The sequence below is a fragment of the Parasteatoda tepidariorum genome, chromosome 9 (assembly GCF_982258835.1).
Source record: "Parasteatoda tepidariorum strain Cologne lab strain chromosome 9, Ptep-v5.0, whole genome shotgun sequence".
Classification (NCBI taxonomy): Eukaryota; Metazoa; Arthropoda; class Arachnida; order Araneae; family Theridiidae; genus Parasteatoda; species Parasteatoda tepidariorum.
The window spans coordinates 45711977-45730611 of NC_141763.1; the positions used below are offsets into that span (position 1 = coordinate 45711977).

The following is an 18635-nucleotide window of genomic DNA, read 5'->3' on the forward strand; positions in this document are numbered from 1 at the left end:
TGTCAAAATCATCATTTTGGTAAAAATTACTGAGCTTTTTGGTGTAGTCAGAAACATGGTAAATTTTACCATATTCTGTCAATTTTGATCATACTTTTTATTCTCAACCTAATCTTACATCATGTTTTAGACATTTTAGTTTAGACTTTGACATTTTTAATCCTGTTCCTACATCATAAATAATTACTACATACGGATAAATAATGAGAGGAAAGTAAGAAATTGTTTTAAAAATTGTGGTTTGGGCCAAATATGGAAACTTGAAATTTGTATTCTCTCTCGAGGTGAGTTCAAGCTAACACCATGAATACACTACAGAGGAGAAGGGTCAAAAGAAGGAAACATCAAGCATTACTATCTGGACAAATGAGTTATTGTTTCCTATGTATATCTCACACTGAATAGAATGGCATCAAAATTAAGTTGATAAGACTAAAAGTTCAGAAGTTAAAAGGGATTTAATAATTACGAAGTATAAAAAATACGATTTTTTTATTATACTTGTTTACTAGTCTGAAACCTGCAAATGAGATGTCGTTTCCTATGAATTTTTTATGCTTAATTTAAATAAAATTGAAACTAAGTCTATAGAATAAATCTATAGATTCTGGTTAATTAAACCAAAATATACAATATTTAAACCATTCATTTGACAATTTTTTCATTCATATGGAATGGTTTACCGGAATTTCTGGTTTTCAAAATTACAGTTCATAGTACCACAAATTTAGTTAAAAATACAAAACTGAAAGGTAAATTTATCCGAATAAATGGTTTTCATGTCATTCTCTAAGGTATCATGATAAAATTACCAATTTTTTTCCTCATTTAACAAGTTTTATCACATATTATAAAACCATATTTTATTATCGATTTTATCAAAACCATTACCAAAACACTTAGGTAAAAATTATCAAGCTTTTGGTGTTCCCATAGAATCAGAAACATGATAAACTTTTGCATATTCTTGTGTAGTTTTCACCATATTTTTTTCTTAGTGACATTATGTTATTTTCCTTAGTTGCAATATTTAAATAAGCTATCTTCTCTGTATTACAGTTTTTAAAGTGATTGGTGATTGATTCTATCAACTAATGTATTGATTATTTATGTGTAACTTGATTTTTAACATAGCGGAAAACAGATTGACGAATTTGTGTTGATTTACGTATAGAGTAACGATGATGTTATTCAACAAAGACCGTAGATTCACTTTAACGAGAACTTCGATTTCTTTTTCTGAAAGTGCTTCATTGTGCTTCAAACTATCTATATCCCAAATTCCATCGCTTATATATATATATATATATATATATATATATATATATATATATATATATATATATATATATATATATATATATATATATATATATATATATATATATATATATATATATATATATATATATATATATATATATATATATATATATATATATATATATATATATATATATATATATATATATATATATATATTGTTGACGTAGTTATAAGTGCTGGAAAAATCCAGAAGAAATCTATACTCAGACTTATATAAAACTTGCTTGAAAATTTTAAAAACTCAGCCAATTAATATTCATGTTTGTGATAAAGGAAAAGAAAGAATACTTGAGACAATCACTGATAATAATGAATCTCTCAAAGGTAAATATCGGACATTTGTTTCGATTCTCATAAGTACATGATTATTTTCTCTAATCTTTTGAGATTAAAGCAATTATGTGAACTTAAATATCACCCACACGTTAGGGAATGTGCATTTTTATTGGGTTATTAGCTTAACACGTTTAAGCTTTCAGGTCGAATTTTATTTCTAAATTATAAACAAAAAGCATAAAATGTAAGTACTATACCTACCCATTTTATACAAAATGTGTTTTTTTTCCAAGCTGTTATGTTACTAGTTTCATATTTTTAAATTTCTCTTTATAACGTCGTAAAGTTGGTTATATTTTATCCCTTAAGGATATTTTTATTTTTATAGGGAAGTTTCAGTCTTATTTGATACTTTGTAATGCGAGTTGTTACAATAAAAGGGACTGATGATCTGCTAAATGTTAAAAAAGTCGATATTGTTTTCAATTATTCAAAAGACGAAAATTTTAATGTTTTTATATAAATTATGACTTGAGATATTGAGATATTATAAAAACACGTATACGTGTTTTTCTAGCTTTGGGCTTAAAGAGATGTTGAGAATTTAAATGCCTTTTTTTTGCCCAAAGGTGATTTTTTTTTAAAATTCAAAAGCATTGCATAGCTCGAAGTTTGTTAAAGACAATTCTATGAAATATACATATATTATAGTTTTTTTCCTGTAAGTTGAAATGTATATTTTTGGTTTTGATTGATAACTTTTTTAATTTAAAAGCATTGTGTCTCGAAAATTGTTAAAAATGACTCCATGAAATAGGGATACATTATATAATTTTATCTGAAGTAAGTGGAAACGTAAATTTTTCGTTTTGATGAATAAATTTTAAAAAAAATAATACAAAGAAAAACATGTTGTATTAAATTTATAATTATTTTAATTTTAATTAAAGCTAGAGGCAAACATTATTGAAGACAAGTTAAATTCCGAATATTTTTATTAAAAGTAAATTGCACTCTGTATATTTTACAGCATATTTTTTATTATATCAGGGATATTAATGTCAAATTAATAATTTTTTTCAATTAAGTGGAAGAATTTCCTCTCCCCCCCAAAAAAAATACAATAGGTGCATTTTTTGAAAAAAATAAATTAAAACTGCGCCTTGGATTCCATTATTAAGTTTGCATATCTTGGGAATATAGCTCTTTTATGAGTTTGCCCTTTTATACTATGCATTTTTTTCTGTTTGCACAATAGATTAAGCTTCAAGTATTTTTCTTTTTGTAATTATTAAAAAATTATAGTGATCGGCTATATTTAATACATTTTATTTTGTGTTTGTTGTATTTTCAAAAGTTAAAAGCTTAAGTTATTTTTAAAATATTCGAATAGTATTTTTGATGGAAATTATTTATTTATTTAAAATTGTTATTACATATTATATGTTTATTTGGCAAGAAATTGCACGTGCAAAGTAACTTATTCTATTTCTTACAGTTGTGAATCTAATTCGTGAATTATTAGTATGAGGTCATCAAGTTCGAATATTTTGAAGCTAGATATGCACATGACTTATATTTTTTTTGAACACTGATATCAAGGATTTGAGTTTCTGGATGCTATATAATTTATAAGTTGGGCGTTATGAATCTAGTTCTTAATTGCGAAACGTTACTTCTTAAATGCTGAATTTAGAATTTAGGATTTAATGACGAAAGAAATATTTCATTTTATAGGTTTATAAATCAAGGAAAACATCTGGTAGAAGTCCTTGATGACAATAAATCAGTGCAGTCAGCTGTAATCACTGATAAAACAAACTGTTCTATGTGCAAGTTTTATCTGCCTCGAACTTTAAACTCACGGTTCTAATACATCGATAATCTGTTTTTAAAAGCATTAAAATGAAAAACCACATTACGTTCCTGCATTATAAATTTGATTTATTAAAGATGATTTATTAAAGAACCACATTACGTTCCTGCATTATAAAATTGATTTATTAAAGATGATTCAATTTAGGATTTTATTATTATTATTCTACGTAAGATATGATATAAGGAAAGAAATAGGAATAATAAAGTTTTTTCATTAATTTTACTTACTTTAGGCAGTTTATAATTTGACCGATATTTTCAAGGAAAAAAATTATTGTTAGCAGAAACCTCTGTAACCATTGCTGCAATGCTGTATTTTTCCTGATAATTGGTTGATTTAAAAGTTGTAGGAGAAAATTTTTTCAATTGATGGTAGTATTCAGGACATTTTTACTGAACATGTTATGTCTGGACATTTTTACAGAATTTAATTAAGAACAGATATTCCTCTACGCCATTGAGGGCAAGCATATCAAACATGTCAATAACGAAATCCCAATTTTTGTATCTGCTTTTAAAATGTGCATAAACTATTTATTTTCAGTACATTTAGAAAATTTCAAGTTTTTAAAAATGAAGCTTAATAAATGCTTTGAGCAGTTAACTACAGTTAACTACTTAATAATTTCACTATGCTGTTTAATAAAAATGTTATTACTGTTAAGCTATTTATAACTATGCTGCTAAAATTGCTTAATAATAGATTAGTTTGATTGTGACTGGTGTATCTAGTCATGTTAAAAATTAAGTATTTTTGTTATTTTATTAAGAGGGGTAGTCAAATGAAAATCACAAACGTGTTACAAAATGATAAGGGAGTTTTATTATTATTATTATTTAAAAGCTTGATAATTGCCAAAAAGCTTTAACCTTCCATTCAATGAGAAGATCATTTCCAGTCTTATAAAAAGAGGTATGTTTCTGAGAGATCCACTATCTCACCTATTCCTGAACTTCACCATCTAAATGATCACCATCTTCAGGTCTCCAAAAATCTTAAACTCACATGGGAAGAGATCTGGAATGTACGGTGGATGTTGAAGTGTTTCCAAGTCAAATCTCAGAAATTTATCTCTCACTAGGTTATTAGAAAGGAGATGGAAGCATTTGGTACGACAGCAAGGACGTTTTGATTTGATGACGTGTCCCACGTGTCGGCATTAAAGTTTCGCATTCATCAAGACTCCACGTTCTAGGAGGTCGAGGAATAGAGGGTCTCTGCAATCAAAGAATAGGATCATCATGACTTCTAAGGATTTTTATGGAGCTGCCTTGAATTGAAGAGTTTCCCTTGTTATCGTTGCCGTTTGATTTGGGCGCAAAATTGCGGCACCATATTTCGTCCCTTGTAACGTTACGTGACCAAAACACAAACTCTTCCTTTGGTAACACTAAGATATGAACTTTTATCAGAAATATATCAATCTTTTGTCCCTCCGTCGGTTAATGTGGAACCCACAGTACGCAAATAATTCGAACCTGCAGGCTGTCTTCAATAATAGCATGCAGGGATGCAGAACTTATGACGATCTGAACACGAATTTCTTCACTTTTCTCGGTTTTTCCCAATCAGATCAATGTCATCAGGCATAATGGCTCATTTCCAAGCAGTGTTATTTGTTCTTCGCGGAATCTCTTTTACCACTCGCGCACACCTGTCAGTCACAAGCAGGGTTCACAAGATACAACTTCAATTTTCATTTGTTTTAGGACTCTCAACAGCTTATTTTAGTACTCTCAATTGCTAACCAAACACACTTTTCTGCTCTTTCTTAACTGCTTCCTATTCCAATGATAACACTTTTCACTATACTCTTATCCAGTACGCAAAAGAAGGAACTGCATAGACTTGAATGTTTTGACTATATATTTTATTTACACTGCAGATGGAAATATGGATACGAAACCACAAAGTTGCTAATGTGGTCCATTGCTGTTTTGTTCTGTTTTTACTTGGCTGCCCTTCTTAGATCTGACCATAAAAGTATGTAAAAGAACTACAAAATGATACAGCAGCCCCGATGGCTAAGGGGACAAAGCGTTCGTTTTCTAATAAGGTGAACCGGGTTCAAATCCCAGCGATGGCTGGTCGATACGAATTCCGCATCCGGTTTGCACCAATAACAGTGCTGACGTGAAATATCCTCAGTGATAGGCAGATCATGGGTTGGAGTCCCCTTGCCGTCAGGCTAACTGTTTGTAGTTCTCGAAGTCTTCCTCTCCATGTAACGCAAATGCGAGTTAGTTCCATCAAAAAGTCCTCCATGAAGGCAAAATTCTCACAATACTTGATCCAGGAGTTCCCTTATCTTCTGGATTGGTTTCAAAATTACAAGGCTACGTAGTTGAACATTAGTAGTCATAAACCCATAAAAAAGGGTCTGCTGTTCAGCATATTTATGTTATAAAATAAAATGAAATTGCTTTAGTTCAGGTAACAAATTAAAGCTTTTTTTTATTCGGGCGTATTTCAATACTGAAAATGTTAAATCAAAATAATTTACAAAATATAGGTATGCTGTTTTCCTTGTTTCAATTGTCTTATCTTTGAGTTATGGATCTGAAGCGGGCGACTTAGATGAAGATAGAAAACCACAACTGGAAAATGCTACTGTTCTAAGCAATTATCACCGAGAATGTAAGTATTCAATGACTCAGTCACAGAAAACACAATTCAATTTTGAACCTTAACGTATCTACCTTAAATCATAATATGGTTCACATTTGCTTCAAACATAAAAAGACATGAAATTGAAAAATACTTTTTTTTAATAATTTAAACCATAGTAACATGTGCAATAAAGTGTAAGAAGTGATAATATAGATCAATTTAGCACCATCATAAGGTTTAAGCAAACCAGGACGATATTATGATTCAAAGTCATTAAAAATGCAAAAAACATAAAAACCTAAAACTTTTATTAAGCATTTATTTCAGATTGTTTTCTATGTATTTATCTTCAATGAATAAATAAAAAGTGTTTAGTTTGTTTGAATAATTGTTTCGAACTTAACAAATTAAATTTTCTTCAAGTATCCTTAATTAAAAAAAAAATAGTTTTCCTTTTATTAAACCAGACACTATCTTGTTTTTAGAATGATTTAAATTTTAAATAGAAAAAAAATATAAACAAAATTATGCGGGAATAATATTGTCAAAGTTAAGAAATCAAGTTTTTGTTTGGTAGAAAAGTAGCTGGTTTTATGTTAAAGTTAAAGACGGCTAATTCAACAAAATTAGTCACTCATTGAAAAAACATGAAAAACCAGGAAAGTATGATATTTTGGAAATATTTTTTTTGTTATAGATTGGGCTCGTTCACTTAAGTGATCAGTATCATAATCATGAGCCATTATGTTCCTTAACACTTTAAATGAACTGATGCTGCTTTTCAGTCAACATATTCTTTTAATATGCATTTTTTCATTTCAGAAATAAAGTTAAAAAAGTATACATATTAGGATTGGCGAATTGAAATTTAAGCAAGGAAGAAATGAAAACAGCATCGAAAACTGTTCTATAATAAATGAGAAAAGTGGGATGAAAACACCAAAGGCAGTTTGATTTCCTGAGAAAACTTGGAGGTGTTTTCAAAATTTAACTTTTAATTCCTCTTTGTTTTCTCAGGATGACTTTTTCAGTTGTGGAACGGTTGATTAGACAAAAACGTTTTCTCTCGTTTATTGACCCTTTTTAAACAGATAAAGGTTTCATCCTTGTTAACCTACGAAGAAATATATGTTTGAAATTTACTTATTTATTAAGACACTAATAAAGGATTAGAATATTTTTTTTGCTTAATTTAAACCATAATTTTTTCTATTGTACTTAGTAACCTAATTTTAAATTTTAAAATTGCAAGTGTTTTTAGAATTTTAAAAATTTTTAAGTGCATGTTTGCTTAACATTTTCAAGCATGACATTTTAAAATGAAATGATTAAACTAAAATAAATAAAATAAAATTAATAAAACAAAATTAATAAAATGAAACAAAAAGTGTTCAAAAATATTAATAATTCTCGATAAATAAGGAAATATGGGACATAAATTTCTCAGTGGGTTAACAGGGAGGAAGTAAAACGCCTTTTTCATCTGAGTATAATTTTCAATTTAGTTTTGAAAAGGATATAAAAAATATTTACATTTTTTTATATTTAAAAGTTATTTACAATATTATTGGTTAAAATTGCTAATTATATTAAGATGGCCGTTACAAAACTACCGTGCAATTGAAAAAACATTGTAAGTGACAAAAGATTCAAAATTGAGATCGTCGTAAATCTGTCATTTTTGTACGATAAATTACTTATTGCAAAAATCTGTTTTTCAAAAATTAATATCTTTATCAATTTTTTTTTATTATTCTATTTTAGAGTTGATAGCTCTAGCGATGGAAAGAAAACAGTTGTCAAGCCACTTTTCTCAAAATCTATAATACAGCTTAGGTTGTATGATAGATTTTGAGCAATTAAACAATGGAAAACACCTTTAATACAACCACATATTGATATTATAAAACAAGGATGACATGAAAAACAAAAATTTATCATAAGATGCTAATGACTTGGAATTGGATCCTTGCAAACGAAGCCAATCATGGGGAGATCGTGTCATTTCTTTATTCTATAATTCAGCAGCCAACTAAGCTCGACAAACACGCGTCACGTTGTTTGACTCCAAACCAAATTAAATCTATCCCGAAATATCATTCAGTGTGATAATAAAACAAGCCCAATTACTCTAGCACACTATTTAAAAACCACGTGATTAGGCACAACCATGTGGATTTTAGCGGTATTCTTCTTCTCGAGATGCAAATACCCGATTAGTTGAAATTTGATTTGTAAAAAATTTTTTTGTCGTTAAAAATTTTTGTAAAGGAAAAAAACTTTGACACTAAACCCTTGATTTATAAGTGTGCTATTTTAATAGGTTACCTTTATCAAAGACCCGTGGATTGTGCTGAGATATATAGACTAGGTTTCCAGAAAAGTGGAGTGTATGACATTTATCCAAAGAGCAGAATCTTAGGAACTTCCTCTGTTAAAGTTTATTGCGATATGGTAACAGATGGTGGAGGTTGGACGGTAAGACCTATACTTTTTATATGGGCAGTTATGACAAAAAGCAGGTTCACAAGATCTTCCCATATTCAACTTTTTAAAAGTTTGACGAAAAATAATGTTCGAGAAAGTTTAACTTTTTCTGTTGAATTGTAGTTTTAATTATAGTATTATGCTAAGTGGCAGAGGCAACTGTTCGCTATCGTTCAGCAACACCCGTTACAACGATTCTCTCTTTGTACTAAGTTTTGTTTCTTGACAAAAAACAGATCTTTTAAACAGATCTTCTTAATTTAATTAGTCACTAAAAACGTGTGTGATAAATAGAATTATGTTTACTCACGTTCGTGTTTCCCATCTTCCAAGTCAAAATATTTTTTGTATGATGTTGAACTTAAATTATTCTTATGAAATTTTGAACTTAAAGTATTTTTGTGTAAACGGAGAAAAAAAAACCTGGTGAAATTACTGAACTGTATTGTAAGGCCAATGCTGGTAAAAAAAATATACGGTACTTCAAACATTTGTATGATAACAGTTTCTATTCATATGGTAACAGTTTATCGGAATTTTTGGTTTTCAAAATTAAAGTTCTATTACCACACAATTAGTAAAAAATACGAAATTGAACAGTAAATTCAACCTAATAAATGGTTTTTATGAAATTTTCTAAAGGTATCATGATAAAATTGCCATATTACTCGGACTAATATGTGTTCCTAGTTCCCATTTTACCAAATTTTAACACCTATTATAAAACAATATTTTATTGTTAATTATTTCAAAATCATTACCAAAGAGTTTCCATAAAAATTACCGTGCTTTTTAGTGCTCCCATAGAGCCAGATCTACGGTAAATTTTACTCCATTCGGGTAGTTTTGACCTTGCTTTTTTTTACTCAGTGTACACATCCCTTTCACCGGCGAAATAAATATGGGTACTTTACCGCCATAGTACCCATTATTCTTCGTAATCTCTAAATTAAAATAACATTTAAACTAAAGCTTTGCTGTCATGATAAAATTGCTAGGTTGCCATATGTAATTTTCAACTAGAATTTTTTTTCGTCAAATTTCTATTTAATTTTTTGTAGCTATAAAAACTAGTCACATGTTTTCGCCAATGAAAGGGTAATTAAATCAGGAGATGGCTCACATAATACCCATTGCTTCGTAATAAAATTATAGAAGCAAATTTCGCAAAATGCTAGTTTCCTTTTCGCTATGGAAAACTAAGGAATTAAAGCATCGGTTATGATTCGTAAGAAATTATTGCCAAGGTCTATGTCGCAGTTGTTTATTATTTTCTTCTTATTTTTTTATTTATTGTAGTTTTTCTTTTTTTTAATTTTTATTTGTTTTTTATTCTTTATTATTTTGAATTTGATACATGTTGACGCAGAGAATTAAAAAATAACTTTTTTTAAAAGAAAATAAATAAAACTTAATAAAACTGCTGTGGAAATTCGAATTTTGTTTAACTGATTTAGGCAGGCCGAGGTAGGGGAAATATTTATAAATACAATGATTTTCGCTCGTATGCCAAAGTTGCGGAGTAAAAATAAATTAATGATTATTCAATTTGAAGGAGTTATACAATTGATGATACAATTTGTTTTTAAGTTCTAGGAATTATGTAGGCTGGTTTGTCATTAAAGTAATATTATTTTTGAAGTAAGTTTTAGAATTTTGATTGTTTCGGTAACTTGGAGATGAAAATGGTGAATATTAGTAATTCCGCTATACTTCAGAAAATATGGGTCCTTAGAACCCAAGATTTCCACATTTCTGGGACCCTTTTTACTAAAAGCGGGTTCCTATTTAAGATATGAATTCTCAATCTATTTATACATCAATTAATGTTCACATTCATAATTATTCTAACTATGGATAGACAAAACGGAAACTTTCAAAACAAGAACGTTTATTTGTAAATAATCAAGGATTTTAGTTCGGACACATTAAACACCTACATCAAGTAAAAGCAGAAATGTAACTTGACAGACAGAATTATTCCAATTTAGCTATTATTAACGAATTCAGTTATTAATACTTATTCAACTTCGATATTAATAGCTGAAAGCTATGTATTAATAACGAAGACTGAAGAATTTTTTTAAAGTATTAAAATTGTTTTTGTAATTTTTGCTCACGTAAATCTGCTCACGCACCATTTTTCTTTTCTTCGCATCAGAACTACACACCTCAGGGCTCGCGTCGGGACTGTATTTTTTGCGTAGCCTCTGAAATTTTGCATAATTGCCTGTTGTTACATGTTCGCACAGCTAAATTTAGCAAATATTATACATATCTTGGCATATTCATAAATAGAGTAACACACAGTCATCTAGTTACTGTTGAAATATATCAATATTGGACGTCTAAAATAGGATTGAAAAAATATAAAATGATTAAACACATTTTGTCTTGGAGTTATAACAAATGTCAAATGATAATTGACAAAATATGAAATGCTCATTTCTTTCCTTTTGAATATAACGAGTTGTTTGGATTCCTTTCGAATATTATGAGTCGATTGGGTTCGAATAAGATAAGAAACTCAACTACTACAACTCAACGAATTTACTACTCCTAATAACGTACTTTTACATACTGTTAGAGTTACTTTCCTACTTTTTATGCAATAAAACAGCTGTGAATTCAATATATATATATATATATATATATATATATATATATATATATATATATATATATATATATATATATATATATATATATATATATATATATATATATATATATATATATATATATATATATATATATATATATATATATATATATATATATATATATATGGGTCATTCTCACAAAAACAGTCATTTTCATGTCCCCAGTATATTTTATGTTTGTTTTACAGCTTACGAAAAAAAAAATTTCAGGGAAAGTGTCCTTCAGAATGCAAGCTAACAAAAGAATAAAAATAAAATTATCAATTTTTATTCTTTATTTTTTTTAGGTAATTAAAATATACCAATATGTCATTCCCTCACTTGTCCCCACTGCTGATTTAAAAAAAGAAAAAAATTGTTACTGAAATAAAAAATTTTTTTTTACAAATTCGTGTTTTTTATTTCAGAATACTAAAATATAGAATTCAGAAAATCAATTTTAAATTTAATTTCTGATAAAAATATTAACACCGCACTATTTTAAACTTTGTCCCCAGTGTTTCGCGTCATTCCCTCACAACAATGTTCTTATCACCTGCAATCTTCTTAGAATAAAAATATTTTAATAAAAACTTCAGAAGTTAACAACTGGCATCATAGAACAAAATTGCAGTATGTTTCCATCTTCAACTTAAAGAAGCCTTGGTTTGGAATAAATTTGAATGAATCAAACCAGGTAAAATTTTTTACATTTGTCATTCCCTCATGTCATTTTTTAGAGTAAAATAAAATACAACTTCATCGAGAAAGTGGATAATTATATGCTGCTTTCTTGTATGAATATAATTGTATGTGATTGACTTCAGAAATTAATTTGGCCTAACTGTTATTTTTAAATTTTATTGAATTCGTCATTCCCTCACTGGTGTATAAAGTGAGGGAATGACGCTGAAGTGAGGGAATGATTCAAGATGAGTATGTTATCAAATTTTTTTTTGTTCAATCGTGCCAGTCAATTTTATTTCCCAAACCTGTAAAAACTATCAAATATATAAGACTAAATTATAATAAATATTAGATATACTTAGTATGTTATCATTTTCAAACTTTAGGTAGATGTAACTTAAGAATAAAAACATGTATTAAAATAAAATATCATTCCCTCACTATTAGTGTCATTCCCTCACTTTTTAAATAGTGAAAATAATTAATTTACTTATTAATTAATTTGAAAAATAAATTAAAAAATTAATAAATTAATTTATTAAATTAATTTATTTATTTATTAAATTAATTAATTAATTATTATAAATTAATTAATTATAAATTAATTATTTAAAAAATTAATTAATTTAAATATTAAGTATATTTTATAGGATATATATTTTCTTTATAATGCCATTACATATTTCTATTAATATAAAAAGTTTCAGAGCTTTTTATTCACTTTACTTTTTCGGGATTTTATGAACTGAAAAATGACAGTTTTCGTGAGAATGACCCATATATATATATATATATATATATATATATATATATATATATATATATATATATATATATATATATATATATATATATATATATATATATATATATATATATATATATATATATATATATATATATATATATATATATAATATATATATATATATATATATATATATATATATATATATATATATATATATATATATATATATATATATATATATATATATACATATACATATATATATATATATATATATATATATATATATATATATATATATATATATATATATATATATATATATATATATATATATATATATATATATATATATATATATATATATATATATATATACATATATATATATATATATACATATACATATATATATATATATATATATATATATATATATATATATATATATATATATATATATATATATATATATATATATATATATATATATATATATAAAATCATTTTTTTAGGTTATTCAAAGAAGAGGAGACTATAAAAGAGCAACTGATTATTTTTATAAAACTTGGAATGACTATAAGGAAGGGTTTGGAAATTTGTTTATGGATTATTGGCTCGGTAAGTTAAAATTTGAATTTCCTTTATCCAATTTGATAGTGTTCGTCAGTTTGATTAAATTAATTTCTTTTTATGTTGAAACTTTTAACTTCTTATGTTGAACTTATGAAAACTGAAAACATTGAACAGGTTCATACAATATTGATGAAAAAATTCTTGTGTTGTAATATTTCAATTGAATTAAGCACAATTTACATCTGTTCTTTTTGCGCAAAATTTTGAGTTATGAAACAATATTAACCCCCTTTCCATTTCTTGCGAGCAATCAATCAAATGTGTTTGCATTAAACTTATTAAAATCACTAAAGCAGCCAACCTTGTAATTGTTAAACCTTGAACTAAGAGGTTCTGGGAGTCTGAATAATTTTCTAACTCTTCTCTATTATAATCATCCTCAATAAAAAATTTTGAGACCGTGTTAACCTAGTGGTTAGATGATAGACTCGAAATCGGCCTGTTGACAGCACTCAGAGCCACCGAGTACATGTGATATATGCGTTCTTAAAATCTTCGCCAGTCCAGTGGTTGGTCGCTGAGAAGTACCAAGGGTACAGGGATATGGAGAATTTCCTTACCTTTCAGATCTATGTTTAAATTTAGGAAGTGGCCTCACGAATGACTGATACTGCCATCTATCCATGGGGTTCTGAATTAAGTCATACATTCACCCTTGCGGTGCTTTCGTGTTAAAACGAAAGGTGCACCTCTTGAATCATAAAAGGCCAATGGATGGCGAGCTAGGCTTAAATTCTAAAAAAACATGTACATACGCGTATTATTGACGGTAATTACGGAAAATTCATCATAAAACGAACAAATAAATAAATATAACTAAAAAAAAAAAAGAAATTACAAAATCATTATTTCTTTACAGTTGTTTTCATTAAAAAGAATTTTTTCCCATAGGAAACGATGTTATCCATGTTTTGACAAACCAAAGAAAGTATGCTGTACGTTTTGATCTAGGAACAGACCGTGAGACTGCTTATGCACATTACAACAGTTTCTGGATTGACAATGAAGAGTATAAATATAAACTGCATATATCAGGTTTCAGTGGAACTGCAGGTTGGTATTTTTAGTTAAGTGGTTGAAGGTATTTCCCAGTTTATTATTTTTACTTTTTGTATTTTTTCTATCTAAACAGTTTTAAGTTGTAAATTTAGAAAAAATTCTTCGAGAATTTGTTGTTTTATTTATTTTTAAAAATTGACGAATAAATTTAGGATTATTTGAGGTAACAGGAATTTATTGGTACTTTTGTTCAGATCTACAATTTAATAAAATAATAGAATATTCGTTTCTGACAGTTGATAAAAGTACAAAGTATGCGCAGAATAATGGAGGTATGATATACTGGATGGAAAGTAAAAAAAAATTGTTTAGTGTAAATCAGAAATGTAGTTTCAATTTCTTCAAAAGTAAATGATTTAAAGTCGCAAGTGAAACTTGACGCATGAGCAATAAGTTTGATAAATGATTAAACATTTCTCATATTTACATTATGAAAAACAACTTTTTTATTAACACGAGACAAAATTCATTTTTAATTTCCAATATGTCTCAATATGACTACCATTATGATGTTCTAGTCTATATTATATAAAACGCTAATACGTATGTATCAATAAAACCAATGATATTTTTTTTCTCGCGTTGGCAACAGTTTTCATTTTTAATTGATGGGATTCGGCGCGCAAGAGCACGTAGTGAGCATCATATGGCTAATCTATATTATATAAAACGCTAATACGTTTTAATTGATAGGCTTCGGCGCGCAAGAGCACGTAGTGAGCATCACATGTCTAATCGGGTGAATTCTCACCGAATTATCAAAAAAATTCTCACAAAATTATCTTCATCGAAGCCGATGCTTTACATCCGGCGTTCAGTACTATTTCATATTGTTTTACAACACATGGTTTTAGCCCTCTGGTGGGAGGGACTTTAAAACAAAACTTACAACAGTTACTTTTCTCAACAACTGAAATTTAGAATAGTGTGATTAAGAAAAATATGCGAACTGTTTGCAATTTCAAATTAATATTGAAATGAAATTAATATTGGCTTAGAATTTTCTACAGTGAAAAGTTTTCGGAACTTCAGTGTTCAAAAAGTATACAAAAGCTAGACGTTAAGAACGTATCCAATGAGCGAGCAAAGCGAGCATCGGATTGCGAAGCAATCCGAAATGAACTGCGAAAGCAGTTCCGGAGGTTGGCGAGCGCCAGCGAGCAGGGGGCGAAGCCTCCTAGTAATTCTATATTCTTCTTAGAGTGCCAAATTTTTCCTTTTAGGTGATTTGAAATACTTTTATTTTTTAGAAATTGAAACCACATACTCTACTGAGCAAATACCCCTTTTTTGAAAAAAAAAAAAAAAAAAGACGCCATGCACGTCTCATAACGTGTTATGGAGTTCTAAACATGTCGCGCTATTTTACGTGCAATTTAATAATTACAATCTGTTTACGGGACCAATAGAATATGTGTACTGTATGGCTTTGACGAGAACTCGTCGAACAAGAAATTGCCTGTTGTTATCTAAATAAAAAGAAAATATTTTATAATGGCTAAAAAATAGTCAAATGACACGACTCTCAGAACCTAAATCAAAACGGTTAACCTCAATCACGTATTCTAAGTGACCTATCTTCGTAACCATGGTAGTAGTCGGCACACCAGTCATAATCTTCGAAGTGACTTATCTTCACTACCATATTTAAAATGACTTATCTTCGTTACCACAGTGGATGGCACCATGACTAGATGACAGCATTTGAAATACTGGTGGCAGCATTATATTGGCAAAAACAGTTTACTCATGGTTCTTTATTGCCTGAGTAATGATTCACTTGTACTATCTGAAAAATTCATTATAGTACTCATATTTGTGTGAACATCGTAATCAAGGTTATAGCGGTGTTATCAGATTTGACTAAGGAAAATATTTTTGTAGTGGAGTTTTTAGTGGATAATTTTGTTTTACTGATTCTAAATACTTTTTGAAACAGGTGATTCCATGACATATCATAATGGTATGAGTTTCTCAACGAAAGATAGAGACAACGATCGAGATGTGAAAAACTGCGCAGAGTGGTGGAAGGGAGGTTGGTGGTATAACTCATGCCACAGCGCTAATTTGAATGGTTTGTATTTAAAAGGCACTCATAACCAATATAGATATGACATGATAACATGGAAGACCTGGAAAGGTTATACAGTCTCCTTGTCTAATGTTGAAATGAAAATTCGACCAATTGATTTTTAAATAAAGTGTTTACAGTGTATACTGTAAAAACTGTGTGTATTGTAAGTTATATTTTAGATACTACACCAACTTTTATTGCTAGAGCAGAATAGATGAAAATTTAAAGCGACAATTTAGTAAATCTCGCGCACTCACTTAACGCTGTTTTTCGAAGCTTTGTCACCAAGGAAAATAAAAAAGCCTAAGTTTAAGTGCCTTATACATGAAGCACTGCGATAATTAAACTGTATATATATATAATCTCGCAGTGAGGAGTTATCTGGGCTTTGAACAGACAAATAACTTAAATATTTTAAAAGTTATTAAACTGTTTTAAAAAATGTCAAATTAGCTATATTTTTCCACCTAGATGAAAATTATCAAAATCGCTGCTTTATTCTCAGTTTTTGCAAATTTTTATGAGCCCAAGTAATGAAGCATTGAAGTAAGTTTTTAAATATTAAAAATTAGAACACAAGCGCTTTTTTTCATAAAGATGTGGCTTTCCTCCATATTGACGTTTTGCGTCATTTTCAAAATAAGCGTAGACAGCGCCGGCTATAGATAAGTTAAACTTGAGTAACAGTTACTATAGATAAGTTAAACAGTCATGAATAACAGTTACAAGCTCATAGCAATTATAAGAATAGCATATTATCGTAAGAAATATCATTTAATATTGCGACGGAGCCTTCAAAAACAGCCTTAAGATGCCTTTTTCTCTTCTCAACTTTACTGTCAAATGGTTGGAGATGGGGAGGGAAATTTTTAACATGCTTTTAATACATTTTATTTAATATTCACAAATACTCTGATGGTGGATATCTAGTCTATTTGCAGTATCATCCGATACATGCAAGGCCATCACCAGCTTCGACTCGAGATATAAAGTATGAGGTATTTTAAATTCTCTATTTATTTTTTGAGACAAAATTATGCAAATTAAGACAATTCTGGAGTCAACAGATTTTGATAGTACACAGTTATCTGCTGTTGGACTTTTAAAAAGCTCCTTTATTTTTATACAATTAACGATAAAAGAATTTTTATGCTTCATCCTATTCGGTTTTTATTAGCTTAAGCTTTATTAAAATTATCTTTTAAGAAAACAAAATCTGAGAAACGTACAGTATTATATTACTCAAAACTGCACAATTCATTATTTTATTGCTTTAAAATTTTGAGAAAAAATGCATAGAAGTTTTAAAAATAGTAAGCGCTATTTCTTCTAATCAAATAAAGCGACTTCTTTAATTTCCACTTTTTTTTTAAATAAGGTATTGTGCTGTATAATAATGCTATATCATCAGAAGTTTTTTAAGTATATAAAAATATCGAGAAAACGCAAATTAAATATTTCACTTAAAATCCGTGATGGCGAGGGTACAGACCTCTACTGTTTGAGACCTACTTTTTGAGTCATAGCATTCACAATCTTAGTCTTTTAATCTGTAGCCAAAGAGATGTTTTCTGAAATTACTCGTCGGCAGCATGTTTAAAAATGATTTTGAAGGTCACCAAAATTCAAATATTGTCACTCACTACTCGCATTCACCAATGTATGGAAAATTTTAAGACTTGATAAAAAAAGAAAAGGTTGCATAACATTGAATTCAGATCTTTCACCAGGAGGTCTTAAATTTTTCAAAAATGTCACTTAACATTCATTACACTATTAGAAATTTCTCGGAAAAAATGGTTAAATTACAGTTCATTGAATAGCTATTTTACCATATATTTAATCAAAACAGTCAAATAACTATAAATAAAATGGTAATCAAACTGTTAAGTTTGAGAAAAACTGTTTATTAACTGCTTTCACCTAATACGGTTAAACAACCAGAATTTTAGCGCACCAACTAGAACCACCTAATGAAGCTACTTAGTTCTTTGCACCTGCGTAAATATCATAGCCGAGCGGGCTTATATGTCAATCTCCTGACCGGCAGAACTGGAGTTCGATACCTAGTGTTGACATCACACTATTTCCTCCATTCCGTTCAGCACATGAAGATTTTCCAGTGTCCGGGGCTCTCCAATGCCCATTACCTTACGAAAAGCCGAGCTCCCTAAGTCTTGTTAAAATGTTTCTATTTTTGCGTTTTTG

At 28.5% G+C, this 18635-nt stretch overlaps 1 protein-coding gene across 1 annotated transcript in view; it reads left to right on the top strand.

The window, feature by feature from the left end:
- The first annotated feature begins 1773 nt into the window (after window positions 1-1773).
- LOC107456166 (uncharacterized) overlaps window positions 1774-18635 on the top strand; it is a 45495-nt gene continuing 28633 nt past the window's right edge. Inside the window, exons 1-6 of the mRNA XM_087151386.1 lie at window positions 1774-1846; window positions 5994-6118; window positions 8415-8569; window positions 13174-13279; window positions 14186-14347; window positions 16293-16546. Coding sequence (XP_087007512.1) covers window positions 1845-1846; window positions 5994-6118; window positions 8415-8569; window positions 13174-13279; window positions 14186-14347; window positions 16293-16546 — 804 coding nt within the window. The 5' untranslated portion in view covers window positions 1774-1844. The remainder of the gene's footprint in view (window positions 1847-5993; window positions 6119-8414; window positions 8570-13173; window positions 13280-14185; window positions 14348-16292; window positions 16547-18635) is intronic.